We start from the raw sequence: 22411 nt of genomic DNA, 5'->3' as shown, positions 1-22411 counted from the left end.
AGGATGTGGCAGCCAGTCAGAATATGGAAAATCAGAGAGAGGAAACTAGAGAGAATTATTATTATTATTTTATTGAGGAGTTCTCATTCAAAGAGAGAAAACTCGAGTTAGTTCTAACTTTGCGCTCTGTGTTGCAAAGGGATGGTTTTCACAAAAGCAAGAATACCAAAGAGAGTTCCTCTGGGGTCAGAGGGCAGGGGTTGGGAGCAAATTCCTTGGAATGTAAAACCAGGTAGCTTGGGAGACTGCTTGTGGTTTGGAAGGTCAAGTGCCCCTGAATTTCACATGGGGCACAAGAACCTTGCCCAGAGCTTGGGGTTCTCTCTGGTTTAGCTCTTGCTATAGCTATCTCTGAGCAGAGGCCTCCTCTTAGGTGTCAGTGCCTCTTAATCCCAGCTTGCTCCTGACTAATTAGGACATCTTCAAAGCCAAAAGATGAGCCTGAGGCTCCTTTTCCCATTGCAAAGATACACCAAGCGGGCCTCCAGCTTAGCCAGGTATCCCTGTCAACACATCACCAGACTAGAGTCCCCAGGGAATTGGGTTCTTCTTAGCATTTGCCACCCCTCCCTCAGCTCAGCATTCCAGGGGACGCCCCCCACCTCCGCTCCCCGCAGTTATTGGAGGCCAGTCAGGTCACAGAAGTCAGTGCCCTGGCTCAGGAAGCTTCCTGCTGAGCCCTTGGACAATTCGCAGCCAGCAGCTGGGACGTAGGGCAGGGCCAGTTGCGGAGAGCCAGCTGGCCAAGGGGAGCACTATTCCTGTCACTGTGAGCTACCAGCATGTTATGTGCAGCGCCCAATCACACTCCCAATCCTCAAAGCTGACCTGTGCTTCCCCCAGTGCCACAGGCTTTGATTTGATCATTCTCTCAGAACAAACTCTCCCCTTGTCCCTAGCCAGTTGTCCTCAGACTGCGCGAGTGTCTACGGAGCAGCCACGACCCGGGAGTTCAGAGCCATCATCCTGCCTTCCCTGGCCACTCACAATAGGGCCACATCTACGCATCTGGCCTTTTGGAAATTCAGCAGCCTCGACCTCTCCAGGTGATGGTGCGCGGCCACCGCCGCCCCTGGTGTGCGAGTGTAGGCTCCCCAAATTGTGTAGGGGAGGTGGATTTGGGCAGCGTGCTGTCATGCTCACCAACAACTGTAATCAAGTCTAGCAATACCGAGAAGACTACGAAACCCACACCCTCTGCTACTAGAGGCTTCGGGAAATGGTTTCTACATCTTACGTTGTCTGAGAGGAGCACGAAGCAACAGCCAAATCCGGATGAAGGAACCCCAGGTTTTAAGCTGAGCAGGCAAAAATCAGCCTTTGCTAGGGGCTCTGCAGCTGGACAGCAGAGGTGGGGGTTCCGTGTCACGGGATGCCTCCAGCCTTGCCTGGCTGGATCCATCCCAGCCTCCCGCCTTGGGCGTCATGAGTTACTTCCTGTCTTACTGCAAAGCCCATGGAAGCTCTCTTCTCACTGGCTACCAGGCCCTACGTGCTGAGGGCTTCTTGTGCGATGTGACACTGAAGGCCGAGGGCTATGAGTTCCCAGCGCACAGGTCCCTTCTGGCATGCTCCAGCGACTACTTCAGGGCCCTGTTCAAGAGTCACACTCAGGAATCACGGGCTCGCGTAATTCACCTGCATGTGCCATCAGCGGCCGGCCTACAACGCCTGCTGGACTTCATCTACACTGCCTGGCTGCCCCTCTCCATGGACACTGTGGAGGACACTCTGGAGGCTGCCAGCTACCTGCAAGTCACCGAGGCCTTGGGACTGTGTGCCCACTACTTAGAACGCCAACTTGCCCCAGAGAATTGCTGCTTCATTGCCAATGTAGCAGCTCGCTTTGGCCTGGCCCGCCCTCTAGGTGCAGCGGAGCACTGTATTGTGCGCCACCTGGGGGAGCTGTTGCTGATGGGCGCTGGCCCCTCGGGGCTGTTGGAACTCAATCCTACATCGATGAAGTCTGTGCTGGGTGCCCCCGACTTGGCACGAGTGCCTGAGACGCGGCTGCTGGGCCTGGCACTAGCCTGGCTGCAGCAGGAGCCCACAGCCCAGCGCCTGGCACATAGTTCAACACTGCTGGGATGCATCCGCTTTGGCCTGGTGCCTGCTGGTGTGCTGAGGCGCATGTACTCGGGCTCTGGTCTTATATTACCTACTAGGATCAAGAGCCTCATCATCCAGGCCCTCAATTACCACACAGCACCCTCCAGCCAGCCGCTTCTGCAAGGAGAACAGACTAGTGTCCGGAGTCCCCAGACCCGCATCTTGCTAGTTGGTGGCCTTAGAGCTAGGGAGACCATAACTGAGGAAATCATAGTCCTACCAGAGGTAGTTCGGAATCGGCGCCCTGCACCTGAACCAGAGGAAGAAGGGGGAGAGGAGGAAGAGATGGAGGAGGAGAAGGAATGGGAGCTCACCCAGGATGTGGTGTCCTTCGATGTGTACAAGCACAGCTGGCAGACCTTGACACAGCTGCCCACACCACTGCTAGGCCACAGTGTATGTACCACTGGCAACTTCCTATTTGTCCTTGGAGGGGAGAGTCTTTCTGGCAGCCCATCTAGTTCCCCAGCTGATGGTTCAAGGTCAGTCACAGCCTTAGTGCACCGTTATGACCCGCGTTTCCATACTTGGACAAAGGTGCCTGCCATGAGAGAAGCAAGGGCCTACTTCTGGTGTGGCGTGGTAGGCGAGAGTCTCCTGGCTGTTGGAGGCCTGGGCACCTGTGGTGAGCCACTGGCTTCAGTGGAGATGTATGACTTCCGCAGGGACCGCTGGATGGCCGCTGGGGAGCTACCTCGGGCAGTACATGGTCACGCAGGTGCTGTTGGGGACCATGGTGTTGTGTACATCTCCGGGGGCAAGGCTGGGACTGGTGAAGGAGGCACGAGTAGCCTCCGGGATATGTACTCCCTTAGCCCCGGAGAACGAGTGTGGAGCAAGAGGGCACCCATGGGTACAGCTCGCTACGGTCACTACCTTGCGGTGCTACGAGGTGCAGTGTTCGCCTTTTTGGGGAGATATGAGCTCTTCTCTGAGATTGAACGCTATGACCCCAGCACAGACCAGTGGACTCGGTTGCGGTCACTACCCTATGACCGCTTCTGCTATGGACTTGCTGTGGTAGAAGAGACAGTGCTGCTGCTGGGTGGTCTTAAGTGGCGTGACTCACGCCAGGTGCCAACCCGTAACGTAGTGGGCTATGACCTTGACCTGGACCGTTGGGAGGACATAGGCTGTTTGCTGCCCTGGGCGTGGAGTGGCCTGCAGTGTGCAGTGCTGCAGCTGGCGGAGGGTGGGGAGGAGACCAGGGAGGGAGAGACTGGAGAGGTGCTAGATTTAGTGCTGGATTGAACAGCTGAGTCCAGTCTTCAGAGGATCCAAGAGAAAGTTGTTCTTGACCTTGCCTGAAGAGCAATGCTTTTTTTTCTCCCTCAAGAGGACTCTGATAGAGCAGTTCTGAAGGGTAAGGAGGCAAACAAGGCCCTGACCAAAGAATAACTATTCCCTTTCAACTGCAAATGTCAGTCAGGGATGGTCAAATGCAAAGAAATGAATCAGCTTTAGTTAACTGAAGAGTTTTCAGAAAGACAGACTCAACCTGGCCTAGAGGTGGAATCTGAAAATAAAATAGGACCGTATTTCTCTCCCTACAGTTATTTTCAAGTACCTGTGAATATTTTCATGTCTCCCATCTCAAGAATGTACAACTAGTTACACACAAACCACAGAAAAGTGTTGGCTACAATAGCTGTAATAATAGTCCTAGTAGATAATATTTGATGAAATTGTGAAGGTGTGTGTATGTGTGTGTGAGTATGAGTGTGTGTGTGTGAGTGTGCATGCACACACCTTTGTTAAGCAGTATGGAATGGTTGTGCTGAGATAAATGATTTTTATGGTGCAGAGCCATGGTTTATAGTACTGTTTTGACAGTTCCCTATTGACATGGAACTGAGAAGGAAACAAAACAAAAAAACAATAACAAAACCCAAAAAAATTAAAAAAAACCAGAAAAAACATTTCTTTTTGAAACTCCTCTTGGTTAATAATTTTTTTTGTCCTGTCCTCATCTGCTTTTACACTGGCAGCTTATTAGTTTAGAAATCTTTCACTTAACCACAATATACTAAATTTGTAGGAAGAAAATTAACTTATTTTTGGTGGTTTCATTCTTTGTTCTCCAAAGGCTTCCAGAAAAGAAACGAGTAGGTGAAGTTTTCAAGGTGACATTAGGTCAGGAGAAAGACAGTTTGAGGTTTCAAGGTTTCCAAGGGGACCTTAGTAAGCTCTGAATAGGTGTCACTTCTGGCTTGTGCTATCAGTGAGGTGACAAAGTGAGAACTTGTAACTAGGGTGGTGGTAAGTGGGGGTGGCTGTATGATTAGGTCACAGAGAAATGTGGTAAGCCCTTTGCATGAATAAAGTAGGTGCTTTATAAGGATTCATTAAGAGCTGAATTTATTTGACTTCAGTTTACAATGCTGCCTCTCTCCTAGATTTGAAACTAATGCAATAAAATGTACAGATATATAGTGTTAAAAGGTCTCTTTCATGCTAGGCTAATCTTATAACTCACCAGTCTTACAAAATTCATTAGTTTAATTTTTTTTTTACCAGTAAAATAACAGCTGACTTTACAAAAGTAGAAGCTGCTTCCTAGCAACAGAGCTAGTCTTCCCACCAGCTGCCTGCTGTTTGCAGGCTGTTTGTCCTCTGCATACGGGACACATCCATCATGTACAAATGATTTTAAGCGAAGATACACACTGCTCTAGTAAACATCAATATGCCTAAAGAATTATAACAAGCACAATTCATTTTATGACAAGAGGGGTTTTGTTTTTTTCTTTTTGTTTGTTCTCTTTCTCTCTTTCTTTTACATATACAAAAATCCCACAAATTTAATGTGCATCAATAACCATGCAGTAAATAAATGCTTTTTTTTTTTTTTTTACCAATAGGGTTTTTTAAATGATAAAAATATTACAGTGGACCCACAATTCCATACAAACATTAATGCATGTTTCTCATCCATTTTGACTAAATATAGGATTACTGAAAACGAAAGGCCACTTTCCTGTACAGTTGTGCAAAGTCTGCAAAACGATAGTGATTTCATGTGATTTCAAAAGCAAAGAAAAAGATCCCGCTGTGGAGTTTTTACTCTCTTCTCTACAGCAAAAAATATTCACTGGCATATGTCTGAACTCTTAGGGATGTAAATACATTCACTGAGCTGTACAGGCAACAGGATAAAGCTGATCAGAAGTAGATTTTAGGATATAGAATAGTAAAGGAGGGTCTTTTCCTCCCGAAAAAACAGCAAATTGTGACTTGTATATTATGCAGCCACACACTAAAAAGCAGCAAGTCACTTTCATGCTGTGATCACTTTCCAAAACTAGACACACAGAAATGGCAATATGTGAAGAGGACTTTTCCATAGATTCCAGCCACTCTATAAACAGTTCAGGACTCTGGGAAAAACCTCTAAGTGCTTGATCTCAGGCCACTCAATGTAGTAACTCCCTGAATGACGGCAATCCTGTGTTCCTTAGTAGAGAAATCCATAATGTTTCTTCAACATTGTTTTCTCCACTGTCACTTCTATCTGCCACGACTAAGTGCATTTTCCTTCTTTGCCTGATGTATAATTACAGAAGCTTAGTTACAGACCAAGGGAAAATTGGAAACTGCCTGGAAAAGAGACTCATTTCAGTGTATACCTTGTCTTTTAAGACTTAAGAGTTCAAAAAACACAGGTTTGGGCTGAAATTGTGTGTGTGTGTGTGTGTGTGTGTGTATGTGTGTGTGTGTGTGTGTGTGTGTGTGTGTGTGTGTGTAGCTGTTAGCTGCCTTTCTGGGTGAGTTAAGTCTGTTTTAAAAAATCCATTCTTAAATTCTTCTGTACACAATCAGCATTTCATCACTACAAAAATAAAGGAAGATTTAAACCAAGAAAATAAAGCAGCTCTATCTTCAATTTTGGTCTTAGTTACAAAAACATCTTACAAAGCTTTGCCCTGATACACCATGCAGTGTTCTCATAGATTTGGAATAGTACCTCCATTAACCAGTTAGCACAAGTTAACAGACTGTTAAGACAGATATTAGACCTGAACTTCTCCTATGTTCATGCTCTCCTAGTTTGCTTAACTCTTATACGCACCTACATTTCATAAAAATAAAACTACAGCATTAAACTTTGTGCAATGTTTAAGAAAATTCTTAGAACATTTTAATAAATATAAAAAGGTTTAAATTCTTTCCCACCCACAAGGATGTCTGCACCTGAAAAATTGTGATTTACGTTTGAAGTCTCATTTATATAAAATTAACTTAAAGGGAGAAGAGATGACCTCAGATAGAAAACTGCCCTTTTTGTGGTTTTTCTATTTGAAGATCACCTGTTTTCAGAATTGTCTGCAAAAGTTAATTTAAGTCATTAAAGATAGTTGATTTTGCACATGGTAAACATAAGCTGAGCACTGACTGCATATAAAACATACAAATGCTCTTTAAAGACAGTGATAATATGACCATGTATGTTTTGTTTCATATGGTTTGGTAACAATAAAGTAAAGCTTAACAAGTATTCAACACACTGATAAAAAACTACCTTATGTACTTATTCAGTACCAGCAGGTACTAGATGGCCTCGAGTCGGAATGCACTTACACATGTGTCTCAATGTACGAATGAGTATGTGTTAGAGAGGAAGTGATAACATCTACTTCAGAAGAAATACTTAGTGGGTCATTTGAGGTGGTGTTTTGACAGATATCCAAGAAAAGGTCGAGGTACATCTGCTTCCATTGTTGGAATTCTTTAGATGTCAAGTCTGGATTGTCTAGGACTTTATCAATAATGGCTACTTCCCCTTCTCTGGCCTGAAAAGCAAAAGAATCCAATAGTTAAGATGGAAATGGAATTATACCAAAATTTAAAATGAGTTAATGTGCCAATAAATTCAGAAGCCTCTAAGAAACATATTTGTAGTTATTTAGACTATACTCATAGTGTACTTTTTCTCTTTTTTTACACAGCGGTATGACTTGAATTGCTTGTATGTAATTTACTTTGTACTCTTGGCCCTACCTATTTGCCATCTCTGATTATGGAAACCTTCATGTTTTAAGGAAACCTTCCTCAACCTGTAAGGTCCAGCTCAAAAGTCTTTCATTTCCTCAACACTCTTCTTTAAACACTCAAAGAGAAGCTGATCTCCTTCTGTCATGTCTGTGTTAACATCCCACCCTTGCCATCAAGTGTATTCACCACAGTCTGTCTCTTGAGGTATTCTGAAAGTTGTCCTGTCTCTCCTTCTTCATGGTTAATTCCTCATGCTTCAGCGAGAGGAAACAGGGCCCCTGTAACTGCAGATACAGAATACTTTCCTGTGACCAGTAAGGATTCCTTCCCAAAGCACTGGGGCCCTGTAATGAAAAAAATCTCTCCCTTCATATTGGAGGTTGGGATTCACCTGATGATTAAGTATCACTCTGGCATAACTCTCAAAAGCACAACTATCAGCTATAGAAGATGAAAATTTTTTCTGTGGAAAGGGTTAAGACACTTTGAGAAAACCATTATTTTCTTTTATGGATCTGAAAAAAGGCCAAGAGAATCTTGGAAATGTGCAGGAGAAAAAAAAAGCATACCAGTCTGCCAGAGTCAAGAGGGAAAGAAGACAATAACACGTGCAAGATGTGGTTCTGGTCAGTGAGAAGACAAAATACTAAATGGCTATGGGACTGATGATGCTGGCAGTTGCCTATGGTGGGATCTGACATCTATGCTTGGAAGTCTTTAGTTGTTCTTCTGAGAAGTAAGATTTTATAACCTATTACTTATTCATGTCTCAAAGCACAGGGCTCTGTAGCTCCCCATCGTTTTTAACCATGAAGGGACATTTCTGTTTAGTGTTTTATTATCTTTCTTTATCCTAGAAGAGCAGAAGTGTCTAACACAACATGGTATATTAGGTGACTCATTGATCCTTCTTGAACTCAGCATTTACAGTGGCATTTCATTGTCACAGTACAAAAATACTGTAAGGTATTTACAGAGCATAAAAGACAGGAAAAGAGAGAGGAGAAGAGAAAGTAGGACGATAAGGAAAAAGAAGAGGAGAAGGAGTCGGGGAGGAAACACAAGAACCAGGTATTTAAGATATTCACATATGGCAAAGAGGTGAGGGACACAAAATAAACTTAACATTTCTGCAAACCTTATGTCTCATATTGTTTTGTTTTGGCATTTTTTGTCTTATTGTCTTTTGATTATACATTTTGGTTTCAGATTTTGTGTTTCTGTGGGTTTGTTGTGTGTTTCGTGTTTTTTGTTTCTTTGTTTTTAAGACAGAAACAAAAGGGGTGAAGTTGGGTTGAAAGTATCTGGGAAGAGGAGGGAAAGAGAAAAAGAATGATGACAATAAGTTATATGAAAAAATTTTAACAAAAGAAGACAAAACCAAAATAAGATAGAAAGCTAAGGATCTCTTTTGAATACAATTGGTCAACAGAATTACTCGTGACTATTACTGCCTCCCCCCAGAATTGTAATATTAGCTACCAGTCTATTAATAGTTTCATGGATATGGATAGCATCTGCACATAATTGACTGAATATTTGGCTGATATTACCTGAAGACATTTCAAATAATTGTCTTTTCTATTGCATTCATTTACTTAGTACTCACCTCTAGTCCCAAACTACAATCTTAGCAAGAGGCTAAAACACTTCTCAGAGAAGTCCTTTGATGGTTCGTGTCTTGGAATTACTGTGCTTCACCTTATTTATAACAGTCCTGTTCGTTTTGTTTTTGTTTTCAGGGTGTATGTAAGATAGGTCCTTTCCTCATGGACCTCCTTCAACTTTTGACTCCCTGTTCCCCTGTCATTACCACTTGCTTCCCAATCTAGGTGTGGCCCAAGAAGACTGAAAACAGCGCTAAACATTTACAGAAGTATGTAATAGGAAGGTAATGTGTGCATCAGGAACTGATAATGCAAACTGAACAGTTATGCCATCTCTACATGGAACATGAAAACTCTAGCTTTACTCCACACACTGTAGTTTATTCACAAAACAGTTCAAGTGCTTTTAACATTCTGTGGGTCTTTAATTTATTTTATAATTATACCACATGGTGAACTTCTCTCAATAAATCAAAAACAAAACAATCCCCCCACCAAAAAAAAAAAAAAAAAAAACCCTGAGGAGTAATACCAGCCCTGCATTTTCTTTTAAAGTATTAACCACATCTTGATTTCTCCTAAAGCTAAGTCATGTAACATTTAGTCAGTGTCTTAGGACGTCAATGAAGACCTGACAGGACTCCCTTCCAATTCCTCTGCTGCATGTTCTTCCTATTTACCCGTTCCTTCCTATAGATCCCTGTTTCCTATGACTCTGGTATCTGGAACTCTAGTTTCAGTCCAAGAATAAATCGCCCCAAAGGAATTTATGTCTGTTTCATATCTTACCTTTAAAGTGCTTTTAAGAATTCTCAACCTGTGCAGTTTCTCATTCATCACAGGATCATTACATCGTTTTATAAATGATAGTTTGTATTCCATCTTGGTTGAAATGCGATGTTCTCCTAGTGGTGACAGACTGGCTTCCTCCAGTGCCCTGTATAAATCTTGCAAGGAGTCTCCTAACTTTTCTTCCCTATTTTCATCTGAGAGACAGGGGAGTGGGGGCAGGGTAAAGGATGAGGAGAAGGGAGGAAAAGAGACAGATATTCAGTTTAATAAAAATTATTTTTACAGTTTGCAAAAATCTAAAAGTTAGATTATCTACAATATAGTCTAATGGATGATTAGGAGAATAGTCTAATATTCAAATACCTCTCAGAAACAAAACAAAACAAACAAAATACCTTACAAATTCTAGTTAGATGGGATTATATAATTATGGATAGCCAATTATATTGGAAGAATTAAATAGGATTTGATTCAACAAATAGCCTTTTGAGAGAAAAATAATCACACATATGCTGAATTCAAAGAATTAAAATTATAATATGTACATAACAGGAAAATGCTGCTTCATATCATTTAGTATTTTAAGACAACAATTAAACATAGAAATGCTCTTTAATAGAATTCTCCTGCTTAATTAATACTGAATGATTTTCATTATTTTTAGATTTCATAAGATGGAGTGGTATTTGCTGGCATTTTTGATTATGGTTGTTGAGTTATCTAATAGACTTTTAGATTTCATGTGACTGCTGTAGCGATGCCTAGTACATTATCAAAACAGTAACTGATCAAAATTATTATGAAAAATGATGTCTTTGATTTTCAGGCAGGGGCTCAGAGTGTAGGCCAGGGTGGCTTGCAATTCATTATGTAGCAAAGTCATGCACGACATGAGGCTGGCCTCAAATTCATCATAATCCTTGTGCTTCTGCCTCCCAAGAGCTGGGGTTACAGGTATATAAGTAACTATGCTCAGCAATAATAATGTTTTCAATGAAAATGAATCACATGGCAGTATTTGTGAGCAAATATAAGGATATTTCTGACAAGTACTAACATAATTTATAACATTAAAAAAACTGTTAAGGAAACACTTAAATATTTTTGAGGAAAATTAAAACACCTACAACTATAGATATTTTTTATTTAGATGATCAAAGGAAAGTGTTATTTTACTTTAAAATTGTATGAGTAATGATGTTAAATCAGTTAGAAACATATCAGTTTGTTTTTCATAAATATAATAATAAAAATGAACTAGATTCTTCTTTGGGTAGCAGCAGGGTCTTACGTGAGAAATACTTTGTACACTGGTCCAAAGCATAAATAATGTTATTCATTCCACTGCAGATCATGCGATATCGAGCTTTCAGATATAGTTTTAAAAATAGATCTCCTAATTAACGACAATACTAATGAACATTTATTTGTGTCTAACATTCATGATCTCATTTGATCTTCATAATGATACTAAGAAATCTTCAATTTGTAACAGGGGAGTTCTTTGTTCAAGGTCATAATCTCATATAAATGGGGAAATTAGAACTTAATTATTTAAAGTGTGCATTTAATTAGAGGTACCAATTAATGTGAGAATCCCTTAAAATGCATCATTCTAAACATTTATTTCATGCTTTGCATGCAATCTTTTAATAAATATTACTGTTCTTGCCACAGAAATGGCTTCGAATTGGATACAAACTATACACAAATGTTAAGACTTTAATAAGTTGAACTACACAGAAATATTTCAGTATGCTCATAATGCTGCAAAGAACATGACTGTCAGAGATAGAACACATAAGGGGGTAACAGGTTATACCCATCATTTGTGCAACTCTGGACACCGTTCCTTGGGTTATGCTAAGGATGCTCTAAACATATTTGAAAAGAATACAGTTAAAACTGCTCCCAAAGTCTAAAATAACACCTTAATTTTAAAGGATTCACCTATAGAATTAAAAAGCTATTTTGTTTAAATTCTGCATTTAACTTACTGCTCTTCGACTGAGGTTAGTAGCTGAGAATAGCTATGAACATTTTTTTCCACTAGAAAATCCCTTATCATCTGTTAGCACATGCTATCATGGTGTTCTATAATGAATTTTAACACCTAAACAGACCTCTCTTAAAATATGAAAATTCATTTAAATCAAATCTTTTAAAAATTCTCTGTTGGTTCATTCTTGGCCTATTTTCGGCACATAGAGGAGTTTGATGGATGGGTGCATGCAAGCCTAAAAAAAGAATGGACTTTCAAGTTACAACAAGATAGCTCCATTATAGAGAATTTCAAATGAGGATGCCTAGGAAGGAGGAAGGCACAAAATAGTCACTTATGGTCACTAAATGAAGTTGTAAAAATAAGGACATATTTGAACAGAATAATTCTATTTCATAAAATCATAATCCAGGAACAGGCACTGGGAAATTATTTAGTAATTATTTTATTTGCCTCAAGGCAAGAATGCATGTAAAGATAGATGCAATTTGTAAAATAGGGGTTTGGGTACCAGTAAGAAAGTCTAATAGATGGGAATTATAGTAGTTGAGGTACTAGGTGGCATAATGTACTATCACTTTTTCAGTTCTAGAAAGAAGGTGAAAGGAAAAAAAAGGATCTAAAAAGAGAAATCATTCTCATATATTACCCAATATGGTAGGGCATATACATCTTGTTACATTTGGACTTCATATGTTCTCCTTCTCTGTCTTTGTGTCTCTGTCTCCCCAATTCTCTGCTGGGGATCAAATGAAGGGTCTTGTACATACGAGGCATCACTGAACCCCATCTCAACCCAGGCCCTTTGCCTTCACTTTTGACATCGTGGAATACTGCAGAAGCTTTATTTTTTAAATCAATCTCAAAGAAGTTTTACTTTAAGAAGACTAAGCAAAGATTAAATATAAAAATACAAATAACTATTTAAAAACAAAAAGTCTCCACTGTCCCTTTCTTAATAGTATTTGAGGGGAAAAGCATCCAACCAAAAGACAACATAATTCTACAAAGTATTTGGTTTGACAGCTGTACAAAAGCCAAGCATGGGTCTATCTGGGCAGCACATCGGAACAAGGAATCACAATGACACAGAACATGGAAACATTTTGAAGAATAGCAGTTGGATGGTGTGGCTCCTACCAGAGATAAGAAAGTCCCCCCTCAGTCCTCCATACACCATACACATATGCAACACTGTACAAGACACAGTAGTGGAATGAGTAAGGACAAGGGACTGAGAAGCCAGGCTACCACGAAATGTCACCAGTGATTTAACATTCTAAGACTACACAAAGAGTCCTTTTATTTTCAAAAGAAGGAGAGGCTGAGTCACATTATAAATCTGATTCACTGTGCTCAACAGTCAAAACAACACAGAACTCAACATTCAAGACAAAAACAGACCTTTATTTTCTTTTTTAGTTTTCAATTGGTTTTCTTGATTTTTCTCAGATGAATCTCAATTAAGTCTATAGAGCTATTGTTGCAACCGAAAACATGAAAGCACCTTTATTTTCTTCTCTTTTTGCCCTCTTCCTCTTCGTCTCCTTCACATTTCCCTTCAGGGTCCTTTCTCTTCTCAAACTTTGCTTTTTCTTCTCTTAGAAGAAGCTTGCTTTGGACGATGAGGCAAACACTTGGTGAGGCCTGCTTCCCAACTGAATTTCTTTCAATGTGGCAGTTCAGCCATTGGAACACTGGCTAAAAACCAGCTCGTTTGCAATTTGAGTGAATGTTTCTGAAAATTGGCAAAGTGTAGACCACATTCAAATAAAAGGACATATATAGGAACCTTCTGCGATTCCCACTGAGGACATGTAGCACTGCTGTAATGACATTTTAATTGGCATCTAATTTATTCACGAAAGCTGGAACTATGAAGGAATAAAACTTTCCCCAAAATATATTTACATTTGTAGCATAAAAATTAGGTCTTTGTCAGATCACACATTAAAAAAAAAATCATTCTATTAAAGCAAAGAGAACATATAAAGTCTCCTTTCTTATATGAAATTTCATTGACTAGTGAATTTGAAGGACAAAATGAAGTAATTAATTTGCATTCTATGCCAAGAGATGATCATTTCTGGCTGTGTTGTACTTGGCAGGAATGAAAAAACCTTCCCTTTGGTGTTATTCACATATTAGGAATTTAGGAACATGGTGAGCATCACAGTAATTCATTGGTTTTCTGCAGGTTGCATAGGGTCACCAGGTAGTTGAAAAAACAGAAAAGCTCAAAAGAAGAATAGATTATAAAAAATATCAGTTTGTTACAATGTCTTGAAACTACTTATGAGCAGATTATAACGTATTTCTCAATTGCTCCCAAATTTTTGGTTAGTGAGTACTATGCATTTAGGTGCAGTGGTTTCTAAACTTTTTCTTGACTATTCACCCTTACAGGCTAAAACACTTGTGTTATTCATAATTTATACACATTTTGTAGTCTATCAGTATATGCTATAAATACACACACACACAAAAAAAAACTGAAAAAGATAAAATACAAGTCAAGGAGAAAGTCTCTATTTTCATCCTGTATGTTAATAGATGCTCCTTCCAACATCTTTACCGGGACTTCTATAAGGGGAATTTGTGTTACTGACATTTGCATTTGCCATTGGCTATCTACCATAATGCCTCACAGGTTCTTAACAAATTCAAATGGAGTGAATTTATTTTATAAATAACACACTCCAAGGAAGATTCCCCATTAGGTGCGTGCATAATTACTGAAAAGCAATTGTATCATACTGTTCATATTTCTTTGGTAGAAACTAGAGAAAATAAAATCTTACTCTTGTCTTCTGATTTCCCTGCCACTGCAATGGCATTGTTAAAGCGGAGTAAAAGGTGAAAACAAAACCAAGAACTATATCAATTGGGCTCTGAAAACAACAATGGGAAATGGATTCTTGGTACATGTTTTGGAAGAGAATTATATGCTTTTTAAAAGTGGACAATGATGTCCTCATGGAAACAGTTGTTTTTTTCTACAACACAGCTGTGGAATGTGCACAGAAGTTTGGGAAAGGTTAAATTACAGATGATCGAGAAGGCTAGACATAGTACCATTAGTCATCAGTCAATTCTGAGCAGTGGCATTTGTTCTTATACAACCAGAAAGCACTTCGCAGCTTCTAGGCTAATCATATCAAGTATGCAGAATGCTATTTTTGTCCCAAAGGGCAATTGTCATTTGCATTGAGACCACAGGACTATTTTTATGAATACTAATTTACTACCTTGTCCCAGAGAATAACTTATTTATATGTAAGGTGACAGACTTTTAGCAGAATTAATCTCTGTAAGTTTGATATTAAAACGTGATTAAATAACCACAAATTTATACTAAGATTTTAATTGTTTTGTAGTTAAAACACTAGCTATTTTAATCCAGGCCTTTATAGCAAACAACTTGCTGTGTCTGGTTTTGTAGAACTTGGGAGGAAGGGAAGGCAATTTGTATTAGAAGATTTTTACAAGTTAGCTTTTAGTTTTTGCCTTTGCAGCCAATTAGTTACTCAATAATTAGAAATTATTTATTCTTTTAGGCAAAGTAATAACACTTAAACACTACTGTTAGGAAAGTGTTTCTTCGGAAGAAAAATTGATTTTAATAAGCAAAATTCCCCCTTTTAACGAGGACCAAGCAATTTGTATACCTACATTGCTAAGGTTTCCTTTCGCTTTTAGATCAGGTAAATCCTGTATTTATAAACTAAGTATGTCCAGTGGCTCTAACTGTCAATTCTTCAGCAGTGTTAAAGCTTACTTCCATAAGGCTCTGATGAAAATAGTTAAAGATCAAGTTTATCCTACACCCTTTTCCTCTGAGCATTTCTGACAAATTCAGTAGTTTAATAAGAACTATATGACAGTGGTTGACTTTTCAGGGTGCAATAATTTTTTTTTTCCAAATGGCAGGACCCGGCATCCTTAAGCGCTGCTTTACTAAATCCTAAGAAGGGGCAAACACAGAAATGATTGACAGAATCCAGATTTACCCACACAACTTAGAAAATGTAATCAATAAAAGTGGAAGTCTGAGGCAGAAATTTATAATAGGGACAGCTTCAAAGCCAAACTAAGGGATTTTATTTGAAAAGTAATACATAGTCACCACACTCATTAATGAGGAACCCCCCTAAAATTCTTCAGATCATAACGTTTTACTAGGATTTAAACAGGGAGCATGACCCAAGAGAATTTCATTAATATTAAATGTCAATAAAATAAATATGACTTATTTCTCTACACCAAGAGCTACCATTCTTTAGATACACTTAGAAACACATGAAAATGGTTGGGGCACAGAGGCAATTCTAAGGCAGGTCAATGTGGTTTTTATTCACAACACAAATTTCATTTGTGAGAAAGAAGCATAGAGTTTTTTTTTTTTTTTGTTAAAAAGATATTTGCTATCAAGCATACTTAGCAAATTATTTAGCTATCTAAAAAGATCTGGTACCAACTGGTAATATTTTTATTTCTAAGCAATTTATATTTTTACAGGTATTCATATTATGCAATACCACACACTGCAGCAACAGGAAGAAAAAACATTTCATAATACAATATTAAATTATTTTTTTCACTGCACAGTATGAAATATTCATTAATTAGCATTAAAATCATTACAGTGTATCTTATCCAACTAAAGGAAATTTCACATCTACCACAGAAGAAAAATAAGCAATACTGAGCCACAGGGGACCCGGATACACAGTATTAAATAATATCTGAAGCTATTTTGAAAGACATCCAGACAAAATACTTTTCAAATATGGAAAAGCACAGCCTATAGATTGGAATATTTTACAGAAAGAGAATAGCTCATTCCAGCTGATGAGGCAACATCATTTCTATGTAAGTGCCAAGGAAAAGGAGAAAGTTGGGATTTTTCACTGAGGAATCTAATAAAGCCTGGCATGAGAAATTTCCTTCATTAGTGTCACTGAAAGCAGTCTGCCTTACACCTGAATATGCGTTAATATTAGAATAAACATATTGAGTTTCAGAGCAGGGTGTGTACACCTTGCCTTAATAGATTACACTTAATTTAGTACAATACAGCATGTCAAATTTTAAAAATGCAAATACATTTAACACAGAATTTGCTTCCGCTGTTTTCCCTTAACCATAAAGAGTCCATTAAACAGACAGGATTTTCTAGTTATTGGTGCTGATCCCTCTCTTCCTCATGTCAGGAGGACACAACTGAGATGTCACCACAGAGCCCTTCCCCAGGAAAGAGCCTTTACCCTCTGTTCTCCCATACAAAGGGCAGTTTTCGGCTACTGTGTTCCATCTTGATTGACTTTGATCTTATGCTAGTCCCACTGTTGAAAGCTCGAATTCTTCTTAAGAGTGGCCTGCCCCTCTTAATATCCCTTTACGGATGCCCCAAATCCACAACACTTGATGATCTAAGCTTTTTACAAGTCTGTTTTCTGTTATAAACAGCAAGGACGAGGCCATTTTAGTTGCTTGCAAGAGGTTGATGTTGAGTCTGCGCCGTGCCGACTCTCTTCCATCTAAATTCTCTAAACATTAGCTTATCAATCTGTGATTCCAATGGGTTGAGTGCCAACAGAAGTGGATCCGATTTGGCATGGAGAGGTTCTACCAACTCTCGCAGTGTATTAGCCTAATATAATAAAGCAGTGATACAATATGATGAAAGACCTGCGAGTGCCATTATTCCAAAGCACATCAGTATTTGTATTAGAAATACCATCATGCAGTACCCATGAAGAAAAAAAATAGAAGAAAATATGTCTAGAATTGCATATGGTTTTAATACTATAATGTCTTCCTGTTGGCATGCAAGTCTACTAGGTTGTTAATGGGACCAATTTTGATTTAGTTTGTTTGGAATGCCAATCTTCCAATTATATACAATAACAAACACAAATCTCTTCCCACCTCTAATTTGTACACACATGTATAGTTTGAATCACAAAAGTTGTCTATTCTCCACACAGATGCAAAACTATCAGTCTTTTAAAAAAATGAACTGGAGTTCTATGTTTCCTCATTTTCACTCAGTCAGAAGGTATAAAGAAGGGTTACTACCTTGACACATATCCTACTGTCTTGAATCAGAGAGTAGCCTAGCCTGTATTCGGATGAGGAGGCCTCAGAGTAAATGACACAAAGTGAAAATAAATGAAAAGCTACAAAAATAAACACGACAAAAAGATGATTTTATATCTGAGCATTAGTCACAAACCAAGGAGTTTAGAAACTGAAGAGAACAATGTTTTTGAATGATTGGAAAAGTGAGGACAAGTTTAGATTAAACCATAGTTTCTCTTTTTGTTCATTTTGTTTTGTATCTTCAGGAATCCAAGTATTTTCATCAGGCACATATCAGCCATGTTTCTCATCTGTAGCATAAGGGAAAATTTTATCTGCTGCATTATGTCAGTATATTTAGTTATATCCCCAGAACAAACAAAGGGAGAGAAAGATAAGAGAAAGAATTGTCTATTGCTACATAATGTGGAAAATGGGAAGAAAAAAATAACTGATACATAAAAAATGAAACACAGTATATTTCAATAACTGGAAGAAGCAGTTATTTATCATATCACACTATATGCAGAAAGGGAAGATTAGAACTAAGTAATTTTTCTATGTAGGTCAAGTGAAATAACATGTAATACCTCACCATTTAAAAGATAATTCTGGAAACCTATTGCTAGGCCCAACCACTGTTTAATAAGTACTGTCTGGTATAGACTTTCAGGCTGGAAAATCACAGGCAATCTAACTTGGGGCATAAAGTCCCATGTCAATTTAAACTGTCCTTAATTTTCTATATTATTATAAGTTTTTGGACACATTCATCTTTTCCTTGTAGAGATATTACATGAAGAAATAATATTACATGAATATTTTCATCTCAAGCATATCCCCTAATGCACATATAATTGATTCTAAACTGAACCAGAGCCCTGGTAATCAATATTATAATATTGTTTGTATACGATTATTGAATTTTATACAAGAGATTGAAAATATCTCCCCAGTTTAGACAAGATTATGGGGGAAAGTCACTATTTCAAAATGGTTAGAGCTCATTACCAGTCTGTTAATATTAGTACAAAAAAAGTAACTCTCTTAAAAGGTGTCTATCTCCTCAACTATTTGTGGTAAGTACCACTGATTAGAGACTCTTAAAGGTGGTGGTGTTTATTAGACACACATTCCTATGAAGAACATCTCACCTAATGGATCAGGATTTCTGAGTATGAGAAGCTGGAATTTGCTCTTTATACAAGTGATGTCTCTTCTGCTCACTGCAGTTTGAGATCTACTTCAGGACAGTTGGACTGGCTACCAGATGCGTGGAGGTGGTTGAAGTAAATGGCTATCCTGTATATACAAGTAGTTTCTAAGTCACTGGCCTTTCGGTAGGAGAGGTTATTAGCATTGCATTGCAGCCTTTTCATCAGTGGAACACCATCACTCAGCTAAATCAAGTTCAAGGGTTGTTTTTGCTGAAGAATAGGTTGGAAATATCTCGCTCTCCTAAAATTATGAAAAACGAAAGAGGTCTTGATAAACTTTTTGAATAGATTCTTGATTACAAACATTTTATGTCGAGTAAAACGATTCCTATTTATTTTTAAGGCAAACAGAACAACTACAAAAATATTCCTAAAGTCAGCCCAACTGAACCAATTGTATGCATTATGAATGTAAACTAGAAGCATGACTGTCCAGGTCAACCACAGGTAAAGGCAGTGGGCTAAATGTGCACACCTCATCTACAAGTGTAACATCATCACAAACATAAATAGATTCACTTCAAAGAGAGACTACCCTATTAAAAAGTCTAACTTTGACTTCTGGGAAACATTGTGGTCTGAGAAAACTTCTTACTGAGTTGTCTAATTTACCCTTAATATGAGGCTGTGTGCCTAGTCTTACTGTGACTTGATATGCTATGTTGGGTTCACATCCTGGGGAAGCCTGCCCTTTTTAGAAGGGAAACAGGAAGAGTTGATCTGGGGAGAAGAGAGGTGGGGGGAGAGACTGGGAGAGAGGAGCGAGGGGAAACTGAATTTGGGATGTAATATATGAGAGAAGAATAAATAAATAACCATAACCGTGATTCTTTCATTATCATCCATTACTCTTTTAGATACTTCAGTTGAGTAATGGAGAGATGGCTTAGCTAGTAAGGGCTAGCTTCAATTGTTTCAACTGATATCATTTTGATATTATTAACAGAATCATCATGTTAAGTCCCTTTTCTTTCAGAAGTATTGACAGGTGCTAGTTTATTCACATTAGGTTTCTTTTGTGATGTATTTATAATTAGTGAGCACTTATTTTAAAATAAAATCTTCAAAGTTCTTACTTTCTGCTGCAATGGTTAAAACAGCATAGTGGTTAGATTGTGAATGATGAACCCACTACATGAAAAGCAAAACTTCCCCAATGCATTCTAGGGAAGAAAAACGTATGTTTCTAATGTATGAGATTTAAACTTTATAATGAGTTCATCTGTTTCTATCAAAACAAAGAAATAATGATAGTTGGTGTAAAGTCATTTAGTGATGAGAACTTACAATCTGGTGAATATATGAGTCACCCAACACTATCTGTCATCATGTTTGGCTTTGCCAAAGTGAAAAAAATGGAACTAACAATATTTAAGTTCCTATCTATCTATCTATCTATCTATCTATCTATCTATCTATCTATCTATCTATCTATCCATCTATCTATCTACCTACCTACCAATCTATCTACCTATCTATCTCTTTCTGTCTCCCCCCTCCATCCTTCCCTCCCTCCCACCCTCTCTTCATCCATCCATCCATCCATCCATCCATCCATCCATCCATCCATCCATCCATCCATCCATCCATCTGCCCTGGATGTCTTGGAACTCACCCTACAGACCGGGCTGGCCAAAACCTCACAGAGATCCACCTGCCTGTGCCTCGGCGATAAAAGCCACCACTACCTGGCTTAAGTTTGTTTCTAAATCATTTCATTTCACAGGTTCGCTTTTCTTCCTTCCAATCCTACTATGATACTTCTTTTTAAGACACTTTAAGACTCTTTAAGACCTCATAAGTTCTTTGAAAGGCTGTATTTTCCTGACATGGACTTCAGTCCACATACATGATCAGGCATACGTGGACTGAAAAATCTCTCTAAAGCCCTGATTACAGTTTCATCCCAGAATCTACTGAGTATGATCATCTTACTTGACTTGAATTCCCCAAGTTGAAATTGCAGTAGGATAATAGCTAAGGTAAGTGGGGAGATGGGTTACTTAAGAAAAATGTTGTGTCTTTGTTTTATGTCCTTTGACCAATTTGCTGATGAGTTAACTTTAACTCTGCAGAGTAAATGTTGAAGCTATGGGAAGAATAGTTTTTCTGCCCATCTTCTTTAGTGGCAGTCAGTGGCTGAACTTTCTAATTATTCAAAACAGAAACAAAAAATAAATGAATATATATGAGTTTTCTAAATCAACAGTAAATATCTTTCCAATTAGTATCTAATAGATATACACTATAGATATTTCTATAGTCTCTCGTTGGTCACCTTCGTGGCACACGGGATTGTATCCAGGGCTACTCATTCATTATCATGAATGGTAAATGTATAGTCTACCTCTGAACTACCTCCTCAGCCCTACTCTACTCCATGCTTATTCTCATATTGAATTTTAAACTATTCACAACGTTCTGCCATATGGTAAGAGTACTATTATTTTTAAAGAATGTCATTCAGTGTCAGCTCCAGTACCATACCATCCTAGGAGAGCAAAGAGCAGCAGTGGAGGAGGGCACTTAATCTGAAAGTTAGTGAACTCTAGCTTCTTTATCAACAAGAACATAAATGGTTGTGGGGGGGCAGCAGTGAAATATCGTAGGAGAACAAGAAAAAGAGTTTTTCACTCTCTTAACATTTAAAGATTACTTCCTCTCAAACTACATACTGCCTTGATTGTAGAACTTAGCAGTGGAGTTTTCTTACTGTTTTGAGAGAGAAATATTTAAAACATTGCAATATTGATTTTCTTCTTTCAATAACTTCTAAATGTTAATGCTTTATTAATAACCTCCTTGGCATGCCAGTCTGACATTTGGGATCATTTACTCATTAACAACCCTGGCAAGGAGATAAGCTGCTTTGGGGGCACTGCCAATGGAGTTTCAGGACCATCAAAAATATCTTCTCCAGCAAAGCAAGTGCAAAGAACAAGCAGAAAATTCAAGAGCACATCACATATCACTAATATTATTCTCTACTTCAAATCTGTTATAAGCTAATGAAATGTTTTATATACTTTTTATTTTCTAATATATTATTATATCATACAGCTCCCTTTTCCAAATAGTTTCATAATTTAGTACTGAAATTCTACTTTAGCGATATGTATTATGTCATTTCCATGAAAAATATTTGCTAAAATCACTGCAAAGCTGTATTTATAAGAAATGTACCATGGATAAAACCAAATAGCAGAACTTTTCATCTTAATTATAAACCTGAGTTAATGAATATTCATATTCAATCTTATATGTCTTAAAATGAATTGCCATTAGACTTTATACCAGCAAACTCATCCAGTACTTGGAATAGAAATGCACAGAATCTAGAGACCTATGGGGATTATTCCATTTAAAATATTCCATTACTTATGAGTTTCATTTCCCCTTCTAAAAAAATTATATAGAGCTGCTCTTGTAAAGAATATTAAAGATTTCTTAAGATTTACAAAGATGCTGACTTGCAGTGTTCATAGGGAAAAATACAAATGGATTTATGGCTACTGTGTTTAACATTTATTATCACATGCTGAATTTTACACTCACCAGTATAATTACAGGAAAGTACACTCATACACGGACTTAAATAGGATGAGAGT

At 38.4% G+C, this 22411-nt stretch overlaps 2 protein-coding genes across 5 annotated transcripts in view; one reads left to right on the top strand and one right to left on the bottom strand.

Moving 5' to 3' along the window:
• The first annotated feature begins 419 nt into the window (after nucleotides 1-419).
• Nucleotides 420-3661, top strand: KLHL34 (kelch like family member 34). Its single transcript, XM_080910447.1, has one exon. It carries the CDS (start codon nucleotides 1426-1428, stop codon nucleotides 3358-3360), a length of 1935 nt encoding a protein of 644 aa, XP_080766573.1. The 5' UTR covers nucleotides 420-1425; the 3' UTR covers nucleotides 3361-3661.
• A 144-nt stretch (nucleotides 3662-3805) lies between these two features.
• The window catches only part of CNKSR2 (connector enhancer of kinase suppressor of Ras 2), a gene marked incomplete at its 5' end in the record, with an annotated part of 252528 nt that continues 233922 nt past the window's right edge, over nucleotides 3806-22411 (bottom strand). For all 4 annotated transcript variants that reach the window (XM_080910443.1, XM_080910444.1, XM_080910445.1 and 1 more), the window contains 2 exons: nucleotides 3806-6899; nucleotides 9498-9694. In XM_080910443.1, the coding sequence (XP_080766569.1) occupies nucleotides 6684-6899; nucleotides 9498-9694 (413 nt within the window). In that variant the 3' untranslated portion in view covers nucleotides 3806-6683. The remainder of the gene's footprint in view (nucleotides 6900-9497; nucleotides 9695-22411) is intronic.

The sequence above is a fragment of the Micromys minutus genome (assembly GCF_963924665.1).
Source record: "Micromys minutus genome assembly, chromosome: X".
NCBI classification, from domain to species: Eukaryota; Metazoa; Chordata; class Mammalia; order Rodentia; family Muridae; genus Micromys; species Micromys minutus.
Note: the sequence above shows the minus strand (reverse complement) of the source record. Positions and strands in the feature narration are given on the sequence as shown.

Coding starts and splice junctions, on each gene's coding strand:
- KLHL34 (XM_080910447.1), top strand. CDS start 1,426: ATGAGTTACTTCCTGTCTTACTGCAAAGCCCATGGAAGCTCTCTTCTC.